This window comes from Copidosoma floridanum, unplaced genomic scaffold (assembly GCF_036245765.1).
Source record: "Copidosoma floridanum isolate Cflo_tuat_1 unplaced genomic scaffold, Cflo_Japanese_pri ptg000018l, whole genome shotgun sequence".
NCBI classification, from domain to species: Eukaryota; Metazoa; Arthropoda; class Insecta; order Hymenoptera; family Encyrtidae; genus Copidosoma; species Copidosoma floridanum.
In genome coordinates, this window is record NW_028321895.1 from 1,790,437 (window position 1) to 1,805,726 (window position 15,290).

The 15,290-nt window shown below is 35.0% G+C and overlaps 1 protein-coding gene across 2 annotated transcripts in view; it reads left to right on the forward strand.

Annotated features, from left to right (window-relative positions):
• Positions 1-785: 785 nt before the first annotated feature.
• The window catches only part of mRpL32 (mitochondrial ribosomal protein L32), a 41,518-nt gene continuing 27,013 nt past the window's right edge, over positions 786-15,290 (forward strand). Inside the window, exons 1-4 of one of the 2 annotated variants that reach the window (XM_014360887.2) lie at positions 786-969; positions 11,428-11,664; positions 11,738-11,880; positions 12,438-12,534. In XM_014360887.2, coding sequence (XP_014216373.2) covers positions 879-969; positions 11,428-11,664; positions 11,738-11,880; positions 12,438-12,479 — 513 coding nt within the window. In that variant the 5' untranslated portion in view covers positions 786-878 and the 3' untranslated portion in view covers positions 12,480-12,534. Of the gene's footprint in view, positions 970-11,427; positions 11,665-11,737; positions 11,881-12,437; positions 12,535-15,290 lie in introns of those variants that run through there. The other variant, XM_014360886.2, reaches the window with a different exon arrangement.

The window sequence follows — 15,290 nt, forward strand, 5'->3', positions numbered from 1 at the left end:
CCACCTGCGGAGGCCATAGAAATTAGTGTCCGGTAGCGGGAGATGGCCCTGAAGGTACCTTAAGGGAAACGGAATCTATTTCTATTCGGGTAAGAACGAGCAGTCTATTTTTTATATGTCCATGCGCAGGATAGAATTGTCCCCACAAGCGACTGTGTTAAGTCTATTGCGCTGCAGAATAGACCTATTGCACGGCGCAATGAACTGAAGAGAGGCACTTATAGGGACAATTCTATCCTGCACACTCTATTGCGCTTCATCCCGAGTAGAAATGAACGTGGGCAGCCTAGCTTAAACGCATAGTCCAAGTCAAGCAACCAAGCCTGGCCGCAGGTGGGTTTGTAATAAATACGGCGCTGACTTGGTCGCAGCTTGGCCTGACTTGACATGACTTTTGCCCAGCAATCGCCCACTTTCGTCTGCACTGATATTGAATATATACAAGCACATAAGTTTGTATATTCATGTGTGTGCTGCGGCTGCGCGCGCGCAAATCATACTTTATTTGTATACTTATATATAGACGTTTCTGTATTATACTGATTTGCAGACGAAAGAGGGTGATTACTAGGCAAAAGTCATGTCAAGTCAGACCAAGTTGCGCCCTAGTCTGCGCCGTATTACAAACCCACTGGAGGCCAAGTCAGGAGCCAAGCTGCGGCCAAGGTGGGCGGCATGGCAGCCAAGATTGGGCCCAGTTTTCGCCGACTTTTAATTTGTACTCAGGATGTGACTACAGCCTTATAGAGATTTTATAGAGATAGAGATAGAGATATTAGAATAGAGAGCGTTGAACCTACGCAACCCTGTATATCGATGTTTTCATCATAACGGACATTGGTTGTCTCGATTTTTGTGAAATATTTAACCGATCAACAATGGCCTATTTATTCGTCTCGTTGTTAAGAGAGGCTGCATTGAAACTGGAACAGATTATTGTTTGTGCTGTGCTCCGTAAATTTCATCCAGGTAGGCTCATTCGATAGTAACACGTAGCGTACAGTAAAACTATGCTTGACTCTGAGCAAATAAAAAATAAAAGCCCATATACTCCAAGATGTAAGAAATGCACATCAATATTTGTCAGCAGAATACATTGATATACCTTTTTTTTATTGTAATGTTATACATCTTTTCTTTTGCGGCACTCAACACACGATAGTGAGATAGAATAAAAGAAAAGGTGGGAGCAGGTTATAGGGTAAGGGAAAATTTGTGAATCATTAAATATTGCGCTGTTAACATTGCACTAATTAAAATTGTGTACGTCTGTTTTTGTGAAACGAATTAAACTGCCACTTTTCATAAGATTATGTGTTGAACTGATCAGTAGAAAATGCCCATCTCTTTCTTTCTATGCATCCTAGGACCACAAATATGTCAGTGGAACATTTGGGCACTCTCAAATCTAATATGTTAAATGTCATACAAGTCTCGCCTTCAAGATTAAAGCTTCACTATTTTCAGACCAACTCAGTTCGTTGATGAATATTGGAATTTTATTTTTTCTGAGGCTGTATTAACACTATGTGTTCTCTGCTGCAAAGTTCCACTCTCTATGTGAAAGTATGTTTATACTATGTAAATACGACCTGTGTATGTTTATTTTTCACACAGATGCTTAGTGCTTTCGAGCATGTTTGCACTACAGCATACACTTATGTAGGATGTTCACAGGTTCTTTAAAGCCCTCTATTGGTTGGTACCGGCTCTGCTGTAAATATACATTAAAAAACTTAAGCTTTTTATGTCTTTGCTCTGTACAAACAGGTAAATTGTTAAAATAACATTTATATACGAAAATTTTATGAAGAGGAATCAAATCAAGTAAGATATGCAAACTTGAACATTACCGTAACCTGTCTCCGATGGTAATTTCACATTATTTACCTTTATTAAAAAAAAATTTTTGGTTCTTTTAGTTGTCTACATGAAAATATCTTATAGTTAAGTCAAATACCTACTTAACTGTACTTAATTCTTAAAAAATTTTCCGTCCTATGTGTTGTCCTTCGAATTGTGTCTCTCAATTTTGATAATTTCTAACTTTTCGCACCAATTTTCGCAGTATAATCGCTTTTTCGACTTCAGTGGGCTCGGCACTGACTTTATCTACCTTTACTTGTATGGACTATGTTTATAAACCTTCAAAGCGGTTGAAAAATTGAAAAACTTTTTTGCAACAGTATTTTTTTCGTGCACTTGTAAAAATAATGTAATTAGTCATTACCGTAACCGGCTATCTTGTCGTCAAGGTCTATGTACGTTAAGTGGTTAGAAATCGAATTAGTTGGTAAGTACAACTTATACATGCGAGGAAAATATTTTTAAACAATTATTTAGTGTCTACACTAAAGAATTAAATGGATTTCTAAATCCATTTATTAAGACGATTAGTCATTACCGTAACCCAAAAAAATGAATTTTACGGTTAATTATTTAAACAGATATATTTTTTCGCGTAGGTTACAGATTTAGTGATTTAGAGTGGCCCTGGTTTTGAGAAAAAATATACAAAATTCCGTGAAATTTTGTAATTATTGAGTTTTAAAAAATTGATATTTATCGTAAATGGCATTACATAACCTATAAATCTGCATATGTTGAGTAAGTTCCTAATTTGAACTGGATATTTTAAAAAATCATGAAAGGATGGGCGTTTGTCTTTTTGTTTCACAGGCTCTGTCAAAATTGCAGGTAATTCGATGCATAACTTTTAAAAAAAAGTTACATTTCAGATTATGAACACTGACACACTCTTTTATTATCAAGAAATGTAACTTTTCTCTCTCAATTTGCAACGGATTGCATTGAGTTTGGGCTCGATTGACTCCTTAAAGTACCAGCTTTGGGACTATTCTCCTTATTTTAGATTTAAATAGCTAGATAATAAGTTATTAACCATTATTTCTCACAATAGAGAGGTTGGTAGAGTAGAAACTCCGGCCTATATACTGAATGCCCTTAGGTAGTTGCCTGGCACAATAAAATAAGGTAGCCCGAGCTTAAAGTGGCTTAAGTAATCAAGCGATTTCCTTCCGTCTGGAGGGCTCGGGTATCAAACTCCGTTCCATCACTCTTTCGCAGGAGCGCCATGGAGTTCGCCCACAGAGCTGTTAAAATCTAAAACAAACTTGATGTATCGATTGCGCGTAGAAAATGCTGTAGAAAGTTATTTTACAACTTTTTTGCGCGTGCAATTGTTTAAGAGTTATAAGGGAAAAACACTTAAGGGCTGTCCCCAAAACTCAGTGGCTAATTTCTATTGATTAATTATCACAACGAATTATGTATTATTGATGAAAGGATTGCGCGTAAGCTGCGCGTGCCACCCCCAAACGAAATGATAGCTTAAAAACCTTGGATGGTAATTATTAATGCAAATCTGCTTTACGCAACAATTTCAGTTAAACCGCAGCCAACGCACATGCGCACATCCCTTTGATTGGCAGCGATAGGATCACGAAGTAAGAGATAAGGTGAGGCGCGAGATTCAAATAAGGCCCAATAACACAAGCATCGATCACCCAATAACCCGGGGCGCTTACTGGCCTCTCTGTTAAAAAAATAATTATTAATAAATAACACAATCGCCTATCACCCAATGACCCGGGGCGCTTACTGGACACTCTGTGAAATAAGTAATTTTTAATAACACAATCGCCTATCACCTAATGACCCGGGGCGCTTACTGGCCACTCTAACAAATGAATAAGGTGATAGGCGCTTGTGTTATTAAAAATTATTTATTTAACAGAGTTGCCAGTAAGCGCCCCGAGTCATTGGGTGATAGGTGCTTGTGTTATTTATTAATAATTATTTATTCAACTAAGTGGCCAGTAACCACCCCGGGTTATTGGGTGATAGGTGCTTGTGTTATTTATTAATAATTATTTATTCAACTAAGTGGCCAGTAACCACCCCGGGTTATTGGGTGATAGGCGCTTGTGTTATTAAAAATTATTTATTTAACAAAGTGTCCAGTAAGCGCCCTGGGTCATTAGGTGATAGGCGCTTGTGTTGTTTATTAATAATTATTTATTTAACAGAGTGGCCAATAAGCGCCCCGGGTTATTGGGTGATAGATGCTTGTGTTATTGGACCTTATTTGAATCTCGCGCTTCACCTTCGGTACTATTTTTTTTTCGATTTAGTGATTTCCCACGTCAGAGAGGTTGGGTCCTAGAGAATTCCCAAATCTGGCTGGAACTATATCCCATCCACGAAGTAAGAGATATCTCTTACTTCGTGATCCCATCGCTGCCAAGCAAGGGGATGTGCGCATGTGCGTTGGCTGCGGTTTAACTGAAATTATTGTGTAAAGCAGATTTGTATTAATAATTAACATCTAAGGTTTTTGAGCTATCATTTTGTTTGGGGGCGGCACGCGCAGCTTACGCGCAATCCTTTCATCAATAATACATAATTCGTTGTGATAATTAATCAATAGAAAGTAGCCACTGAGTTTTGGGGGCAGCCCCCAAGTGTTTTTCCCTTATAACTCTTGAACAACTGCACGCTCAAAAAAGTTGTAAATCAACTTTTTATAGCACTTTCTACGCGCAATCGATACATCAAATTTGTTTTAGATTTTAACAGCTCTGGGGGTGAACTCCATGGTGCTTTTCGCAGGTACCTCTGTGGTTTTCCTATAAGTCGCAAATGCTGTGGAGCTCCTCAACATGGTGTAATGCTTCCGTGACATCTGAGAGTAAGGGAAAAAACGGTGCCTGGCTCTGCGGTGTAATGCACACCGTGCCGTCGGAGCAGTAGGAATCAACGATAATACCGATGTCGCAATGCGTGACCCAACACCAACCACAAAGATAAAAAGAAAAAACAAGATTGGTCCATGCGCATGTTTACATGATTGAACTAAGCAGAGAACAAGCCTGCACAACGTCATAATCGGTGCTAAATTCAAATTGTCTATGCAAGTAAACAGCTAGCAACTTAGGGCTCGGGCACATGGAACCGCGTAAAGCGTGAAGCGTATCGCTTATCGCGTTAAAGTAAGGAAGGTTAGGTGTACGCTACTTTGTGGTCACATAGAAAAGGCGTAAAAGCCTTGCGTATCGCGTAAGTTCGAAGTAGAGAGTAGTTAACCCATCTGCTGTCTTGTCAACAAAAAAGCTTTCGAAGTTCTCATCGCAAGTGAATTCTAACCTGTACATGTCAAAAAAAAAGTTTTCAAGTATACACTTCTTATTTTCTGTTCATTTGAGAGCCGTAAATACATTTCATACAGCTTAATCATTACACTTTTTACCTTTTCTTTGCGATATTGAGTCATCGCATGGGTCGTATATACTTTCCACAGTTTGCCCAAAATTCTTACGATTTGTTTTTCATCCATGTCAGAAATTCGATTAATTATACAATTGAGACTTTACTTGTTGTTGTTGACATTAGCTGCTGACTGTATTTACAGGTTGCGTACTTTATTTACACTTTACGCAAAAAAATTCGTCACCGTACACATGGGTACAAAAATATGGGCGTAACTTTATTTTTTCCATGAGTGCCAGCGAGACAGCATGTGCAAAGCCAACGAAATACTCGCTGTGATTGGTTTAAAAACACTTACGGGCGTATTTTTTACTCCCAAGTGTGCGATGACAAATTTTTTCGCGTAAAGCGTACCTCACCTAACTTTCCCCGATCCTATAATTTTATGCGATTCGCGGTACGCTTCACGCTTTACGCAGTTCCATGTGCCCGAGCCCTTAGTTATTTATTGAAAAGACGAATGCTGATGGTCAGTGTTATTTAAAAATATGTCGTATAACGTCTGATTGGTAAGAACGACTAACCTGTTTAAAAAAATTTTTAATTATAAGTTTTGAGTAACAAAAGAGAAATAAAATAGCTTTTAAAAAAAATTTCAAAAGTTATCAATAACATAAAGTTACCATTTTTTTTGCTGCGACATAAAAATTTGTGTATGAAGTCTTAAATTTTATTTTTGCACATAAAATAAATATTATAAGTCTATTGCTTTTATAACTTAATATTAGGTATTTATTTTATTTATTCAGATTCATTTAGGTATTTATTTATTCAGTGAATCAGTTTAAAGATAGCCTTGTGACTCACGAATCATGAGCCCATGTCTTTGATCTATCATGATACTCCATTTAATTTGCTGTTATTCAAATGATTTCATACTTACCACTAAAATTTGTTCAAATTTGGCTCTCAATTATGACGTCATGCAGGCTCCGGTGCGTACTGGGATAAAAATTGTCTGGTTAGTGGGCCTATCTTGTTTTATTATACCATGGGTGATAGGTAGTTAAATCACTTGTATCCCAAATTGAAGTAAGGTGGTTCAGGAGGTTTTAGTTCGCACTTCGATATCCATATTTAGTCAGGGTGTATGAAAGCTTCTATCCACCATAAATAGGCAAGCTGTTTGATTTCCTCAGTATTTATTTTATTTATTTCATACTCCGTCCCTTACGGGTTTGGAGGGGTTCCGTAACATTTTTGTACATTTAATACATACTTAATCTACGCTATATAATATATTCATTTTTAATTCAACTATTCTTCATATTCTACTTTTGTCTTTTGTTAAAATAATATAGTAATAAAACAAACTTAATATTACTACAATTCCAAATATACAAAACTCAATTCTCAAAATTCAAAATTTAACACATGTCTATCAAAAATTCAAAAATTTCCAACTTAATTCTAAAAATTATCAAAATTTCCCATATTTAACTCAATAAACAAATTTTCTAATACTACTCAACTATCAAAAATTTCAAAAATTAACAACTCTTTTCTTTAAATTGTCCATATATTTACTTGTATTCTTCATTCTTTCTTGCATTTCTTTTTCTCTCTTCTTTCTTGTCCTACTAATCCTTCTTCTTTCTTTACTACCTTAACTTTCTGCATACTTTCTTTTATCTTTTAGATCTTTTCTGACTCCTGCCTTTTTCTGATTACTTTTCTTTGCACTTCTATCTCTTTTGCTTCATGGCTTAGTATTTTTTCCATTTCTTCTTCATTTCTCGTATCTCCACAAATCTTTAGTATGTGTCTATGATCTTCTTCTTCCTCCTTGCATAATCTACACTTCTCATCCTCCTCTCCTTTTCAGTATTCTCTACTTCTACATTCATTTCCGCATCTAAACCTTGCTACTAACTTTCTATCCTTTAATGGCATATCCTTTTTCAAGTATTCTGGTTCAGCTTCTGTTCTTATACTTTTATATATTCTGTTGTACCGTGAATTCTCTATCTTTTCCATACTCCTCTCTTTTTCTTTTCTTTCCTTGTTGATTAATATTTTTTCTCTTACTTCCTCCCTAAATTCTACTCCTTTCATAAATCTTGTTTCTTTTACTTTCTCTTCTCGTAGTAATTCAGCTCTCTTTTTTGATTCCTTTCCTATTCTCTCTCTTTCCTTGTTCTTGTCCTTTTCTCTTATGCATTCTTTTACTAATTTTATGTCTGACTCCCAAATTTTCCCTTCAAACTTTAACGCTCTCCTTAACTCTTTCATACTCATCCTTTCTAATCTACACTCCTCCTCCACTACATAATTTGGTGTATTGCTGTCTAATCCTAATATCCATTTCATATATCTTCTCTGTACACTTTCTAGTCTTTCTTCTTCTTCCCACCCCCACACTTCCGCACCAAATAGCGCTATACTTTCTACTAAGGCTGTAAATAATTTTCTTCTTTTTTTTGTAGCTATTCTTAAATATTCTTTCTCCTATCCTCCATGCATTTTTCATAGCTATCACTGCTTTCCTTTTCCTTTCTTCTATATGCCTATCGTTTCTCCCATTTTTCTGTAGTATATATCCTAAATATCTTATTTCTTTTACTTTTTCTAATTCCTTACTCCCCCACTTCCACCTTCTCTATCATTCCTCTGTCTTTTTTCGAACACTAAAATTTTCGTTTTTTTCTCACTTAAAATTATCTTCTTTTTATTTATGTACTTTTTGAATTTTTTTAACATCTCTGTCAATTATTCTTCTCTATCAGCTATTAATACTATATCATCCGCGTAAGATAGACTCCATACTTTTTCCTTACCAACTCTGCATCCTCCCACCTGCCCTTTCTTTAATTCCTGCTCCAGATCCGCTAAGTACACATTAAACAGCGTCGGGCTCAGTGGGCAGCCTTGCCTCGCACCTTTTTCTGTCCAAAATTCCTTGGATTCCTCTTCTCCAACTTTAACCACATTTCTCGTTTCTTTATAAATATCCATAATCCTATTTCTTAGCTTTTCACTCACTTCCATTTCTATTAATCTTTCCTTTAAAACTTTCCTATGCACTCGATCTAATGCTTTCTTTAAATCAATAAAACATGTAAATAATTTTCCTCTTTCTTTGCTTAATTTTTCATCAACAATGTGTTTCAATGTGTATATAGCTTCTATTACTCCTCTCTTTTCTCTAAAACCAAACTGGCTTTCTGATAATTTACCTTCGATTTTCTTTTTTAACATCTCATTAAACATACTCGCATAAATCTTATATGCTGTACATGTCAATGTAACTCCTCTATAATTTTCTAACATATCTTTATCACCTTTTTTGTGAATCAAACAAATCGTACCTTGCCTCCACTGATCCGGTAATTCTCCTTTTTCCCATACTTTTTTCAGCAATTCCCAAAGGGCTGCATCCACTTCTCCCGGCATGTACTTCCATACTTCATTTTCCAGCTTGTCTTCTCCTGGTGCTTTTCCTACTTTTAATCTGGCTATCTGCCTCTTGAACTCTTCCTTGCTCATTTCTTCCTGATCCTCTGCATTTTTTATCTCTTCTTCTAATCTTTCAAACCTTTTCCTATTTGCCTCACACCAGTTTCTATACTCTCTTTTTTTATCTATGTAATAACCTCTTTCTACTTTCTTTTTTCTCCACCTTTTCATTATTCTTCTGAAATCCTTCATCTTCTCCTTCCATTCTTTATCATGCCATTTTTTATCCCCAATCTTCCACACTTTACACTCTTTTTCCACCTTAGGTACTGCACTTTCTATTTTTTCTTTCAATTCACTCCATCTTTCTTCAACCTCTTTTCCCTTCCGCTCCCAGTCTTTACACCTTTCTCCATACTGATCAACCAATTCTTGAGTCCAATCCCTCCTTGCCTCGGTTCTCTCTTCTTTCTCTACAATTTCTACCTCTACTTCCTTTTTTAGGTATTCTTCTAGCGGCATATTATCTGATTCCGTTTTTTGTCCTATCTTCATTTCCTTAATCTGATCTAACGCTTCTTGACATCCTATTGCGTAATCTATTACCGACTCTCCTCTGCTACCAACGTATGTGAATTCTCCTTCTTCTCCTTTTTGCCCATTTACTATACACCATTCTTCTTCTGTTATTTCTTTTATTAGTCTTCTACCTTCCTCGTTGATCTTTTCGTCTTTCGACTTTCTTAACCTTCCGTCCTTGTCGTCACTATCACTCTCACTATCACTTTCATTAATCCAACCTCCTTCTCTCCCAGTTCTTGCATTCCAATCTCCTAGTATAAGTACACATCCACTTTTCTTCGTTTTTACTTTTTCCTTTATAATTTCCATCGTCTCTGCTACATTTTGACTATATACTCCTATGATCTTCCACTTCTGATTTCCGTGTTTAATCTCCTGCATTACTATATTATCGCTCTATACTTAATGATTTCTACTCTCCAATTTTTTGCTTGTTCCTAATATTACTCTTCCTTTCGCTCTACCTTTTTTATGCTCTCTAGTCGCTGCTATACACTTCCACTTATAACTTATTGACAACTCACTTTCTACATTAGCCCACTTGTCCAGTTCCAACCATGTCTCTACTAACATCATCACATCAAATTTACTTAGATACTTCCACACTTCACTGTCCTTATTTAGCACTCCCACAATGTTCCACGCACAAACACTAACATTTCTTCTTGTCACTCCCTCCTCCTCTACATCTTCTTGTTCTCCTCATTCTTGGCTCCTTCTTCTTTCCTCTGTAAAGTCTCCTTTCCTTTCATCAAATCTAAGCCATTTACCATCGATCAAAATCTTCTTCATTACTTCTTCTTTCATTTTTTTACTTGCCAGCCTTACTACCACCAACTTCCTCACATTTTGCCCAGCGTTTACACTTATCTCTTTAGCCTTCTCTATCTTGACTTTTAATTTTATCTTTTGTTCAATATATTCTTCGACCTTCTTCTCCAGATTCTCTCCTTCAATATTTGCTCCTGTTATAACAATGTTCGGTCTCCTTTTCTCTCTCTCACCTTTTTCTGTTTCCTGTTCCAACTTGCTTAATCTTTCTTCTAACGCCTTCTTTTCTTCTATCCACTGTTGCCTTTCTTTTATCCACATCTGTTTTCCCTCTTTCCAATCTTCTTCTTTTCTTTCTAGACTACTAATCATGCTGTTCAACTTCCTTTCCAACCTGCTCATCTTATCGTTTAATTCTTTATTTTCTTGATTTTCTTTTGTAAAATTCAATAAAGTCTGTTTCTTTAATTTTGCATTTTTATTATTTTTTGGACTCATACTTGCTGCAGGCGGCTTTCCGGCCATTTTTAAATTTTGCCGATAATGCAGTTTTCTACTTAACCGACTTCTCCCCTTCTTTCGACCAGAAATTCTATTTACTAGCCTTACTCGACAAAGTAGTGATCTTCCTTATCGACCTTAATATTGTTTTTTTAAGGGTCCTCCCTTATCTACCTCTCAGATTAACCCTTTTATCGACCTCTTTCTCCAATTGCTGATTTTTTTCTTCCTATAATTTTTTTTCTAACCTCACTTTCTTTCGAACTTTATTGCACTTTTTCTTTTACTATCACCACTTTAACACTGTTTTCCTGTCCTCTTGTCTTTCGTTTTTCCGCTCACTAATACCTTTCTTTATAATGCCCTATTTTTACTACCCACTCCTTACTTGCCTTACACGTGTTCCGTTCTCTTTACCCTGACACTACCACACTAATCTCACTTCATCCTTTCAAACTTTTATAATTATTCACTTTACACTTTTTTCTCTGCTGCTTCTTCACTTTTTACACTTCTTGGTACTTTTTGTTTCTTTTATTTTTACTTTAATTACTTTTTATTACTCTTTTCTACGGAGCGTTCTTTCGACACGTCCGCACTCTCTCGCATGCACAACGGAACTCTATGGATTTATAATGACCTTATTTGTTGAACTTCAAAATGTGAAGATTGTAAGTCATTTTTTTAAAAGGTGGAGAGCCTCCTCAAACTCTAGTTCGTATTAAAGTTTGTGCTATTCGAGGTTTTAGACTTTCGATTGCTCATATATTAGAAAATGTTGAACTGAATTGTTAAGTCAGTAATATGCTTGTATAAAAATAAATAGAAAAATACAATATTACGTCGGGATGAGTAATTTTGAGACTAACTTAACTGCTGTAAAAACAGGAATTGGTATTGTCGTTCCATTTGAGGATGCACTCGAAGCTCGGAAGTCTATTACTGTTCAAGGTGTCTGGAAACAGGGAATTCTCTGGGGAGTTCCAAAACACAGGAGAAACATCACAACTCGCCATAACCGAAAATTTGGCTGGCCTGACTATATTTGGAAGCCAATGGTACCTAAGAATAATTTAATTATGTGCCGAGTGTGTGGGCACTTTCATGAATCCCAAATTATTTGCAGTAAGCATAAGTCTTTAAGTCTTTAACGTATTTTATAAATTAAGTAGACCTTTTACTCATTTACTATTTTTAGGACACTGTTATGAAAAAGTGAGAAATGAAACAACTGAGATTCAAAAAGTCATGGAAAAAGAATTAAAACTTGACTCCATGGAGAATGAGATCATTGTCTCATATGAAGGAGAGGACTACTCTAAATCTGAAAAATTTTGGAAGGTTAGCTCAGGTGTCAGTTTATTACACATACATAAAAATAATAGACCACGTGTGATACTGCACAGTTGTCAGCTCATTGCGAGGAGTAACGTCAGTGCTATTTCTCTCTAACAACTAACGCGATTGGCTGTTGCAGACGTCACGCGTTTAGTTCAGATTACGGTTGAAAGCACATTAATTATTATATTATGATTAAAACTGAGCTTCTGATTACACATGAACTCTCAATGAACAATAGTAATCAAAAAACACTATGAAACAAGCTCCCAATTTAAGCCTTCACACAAACCTTGCCTGAGGGCAACACCTTAAATATTACTTGCATACATATACTGGTAATATGCATCGATAGCCGAGTGGGCTAAGGCAATGCACGCTCAGAAACGTGCATCGGAGGATCAATGATCGATTCCTGTGACCATCTATTTTTTTTTTTTTTTTTTTTTTACATTTTGTTCGTAAGAAATTTTTTGAAACTGTAACTGTAGAAATGACTTTCAAAAACCCAAAAATACTTTGATTATTTAAAAATTTATCTAATGGGTTATTATTTTCAGAGTTTGTGGAAATGTTTTTTGTTTGGAGAGCTCATAGGCTGACAAATCGTGAATGACCAAAAAAAAAGGTCGCAAGAAATAAAAAGTGTTATAATTTAAAACATTTATCCAAACTGTACGTATTGGCAACAATATTAAGTATAAAAAAAAATTAAAATTTAATAAAAAATAATAATAATATGTATTTAATCAGGTAACAAAAATACTTGAGCTCTTTCGTTATTTCCGCCAATGAATTCTTTAATTAATTTATTCATTGATAAATCTTAAGTTTGTGTTTTATACGCATTTAAAAGAAGTAAATTTATTATTCTGCTCTGTATCATGGTATTCCATAAATCTGTTAGTAATCGCTGGAGAGCATTGAATGACCGTTCAGCGCAAACTGATGTTTCAGGTGCAGTTAAAATTAATTCTATCAAATTAATAATTTCACTAATCATATCACGCCCGGTTTTAGACTCTTGTTTAAAGATATTCACAATTTGTTGTACAGTAATCTCAATTTTGTCAAACTTAAATACTGATTTTGCAGTACTTTTTTTTTAGTAACACTTTGAGTTAGTAAATGTTTTTGTATGATTTCCGGTAAAAACTGAAGATAAGTTAATAAGCTAGATACACTAAAATCAGTTGCATAAATGCCTGAAGATGTTTGTAGATCATTCATATCGAATGTTTTTCCCTTGGCAGATTCAAGTAGTATGTTTTTCAATGTTATTAGGCGATCAATTTTATCTTGACTAAAGCGACGCTTTATTTCAGCAACAAAACAATCAATAATTTCGTTAAAATTTTTGCGCATGGTTGTTTTTGCATCTAATTTCACAGGCTCTGAGCTCACCACATCTAAATATTCGTATTTACGAGGAATTTATCTTTTTCTCTTCATTTCGGGGCTGCGTAACTCTATTTAAATTAAATTTACAGACAGTGAAATGATAGAATAAATTGTATTACCATTCCTAAAATACAAAACTAAACGGAATTCTTACGTAGTTCCTCCGATGCTTTTTCGACAGCATTCATTATCAAAATATTTTTCTGTTCCGTATCCATTTAACGTTTCCATCAAATACTCTGCAACTTTTTTGCACCGTAAACCGTAAAATTAGAGCTCTGTAGAGCAACTGCAAGCTCTTCACACTGTGCAAAAATTAATTTTGATATATATAGTGCATAGACAGTTTCGAATCGATGTAAGTGTTTTAAGTAGCCTTTAAGACTGGTTCTTAGATCATCACGAATATATCTTGGTAAATCCAATAACTCATCAACAATCTGTTGAACACGTTTTAAATTTTTAATAATTCTGTCGATCGACTTGACTCGGACAACCCAGCGAGTTGGGCCTAAAGCTTTTAAATCAAGAGTTTCGCTGTTGTACCTTTGATCATCTGTAGAGATTAGTATAATAATATCACGATACATATTTTTTCTCTTAGATGATTCTAAAATAACATTTGATACATATTTAACGGTTGTGAGAGAGTCATTGAAATCGTATTTTTGTGCTTTTTCTTGCAGAGTCAAATCTAGTGAATGGTTAGAGCAATGGATAAAAATTGATTTCGGATATTTGTCACAAATTTTCTGTTTCACACCACTGATTTTTCCTGCCATGTTTGCCGCTCCGTCAAAACAATGATGTCTTAATTTGTTCAAATCTAAGTTTAATCTTAAGCAAATGTCCAGTATGAGGGATATTACTTCATTTTGAACGTTATGGCTTAGCCAATTGTTTCTTTTAGTCAACCAATTTTGCAGTACTGGTGAAAATTTAGATCTTTCTTTTAACAAGTTCATAAAATTTCCAGAATCAGACTCATGATCTTGCAGAGCAAGCCCGCATCTAGATAAGAAATTTGTGCTAGAAACAATTATTTTTAGTACTTCTAACGCATCTTTTCGTTGTTGGTGAGCCTGTTTGTTCGAAAGATATACTACTTTATCATTTTTTTGCAACTGATGATTTTGAAAAACAGCTTTTGAATATGCATTGCTGTTTTGGTACTTACTAAGTTTTTCTAATGCTCTTTTCCAACTGTCCATCCCCTTAGTAATAAAATCACTATCATCTTCAGATGAAAAATCATTGCCTAAAGCTTTTAAACATTCAAAACTAAAAACTTTGTCTCTTTTACAATCATAATGCAGCCATTTGTACGTCTGAAACCATTCTTTTTGGTATGAACGGTTTTTACTATTTTTTGGAAATTTGAAATCTAAAGATGGAATGTACCGATTTTTTCCAATCAAAACTCCATTAGAATTTTTTTCCTTTTCAGGTGCCAATGCCAATGAGCTAGTATTATAATTATTACCAGAAATTTTATCATTTACAAGAGAATCTGTATTCGAATCTAAAGAAATCGATTCATCTTCTGATTTCCTTTTCGATTCATCCTCACTTTTTTTTTATCTACTATTGATGACTTTAACCAATTTATCAAAAACATTCTTTTTCCGGGCATTTCTAATGATTTTTTATTTGCTTGAGCGGAAAATTAATATTTACACTGAGTTAATTGTTAACTTTTATTTATAAATTTTAACAGCTGACACAAACCTTGTATTTTTATTACACTATCTTCGTTTATTGCTAAGTACATTTTGTAGTACCACGTGTAATTGAGTCGTAAAAACCAATTGATTAACGCAACACCACATATATGCGTGATGAAAAAACACAACCTACCTTCGTTTGATACTCAAACACATTAACATGTAACAAAAAAGCTCACTGAAAAGCTGTGGGCCTGTGTGAAAAGCAGAAGCTCTTTAGGCCTTATATTTACATCTCAGATCACAAAAATATAGTTAACAAATTAGTAGATGATTAAATAAACAAAA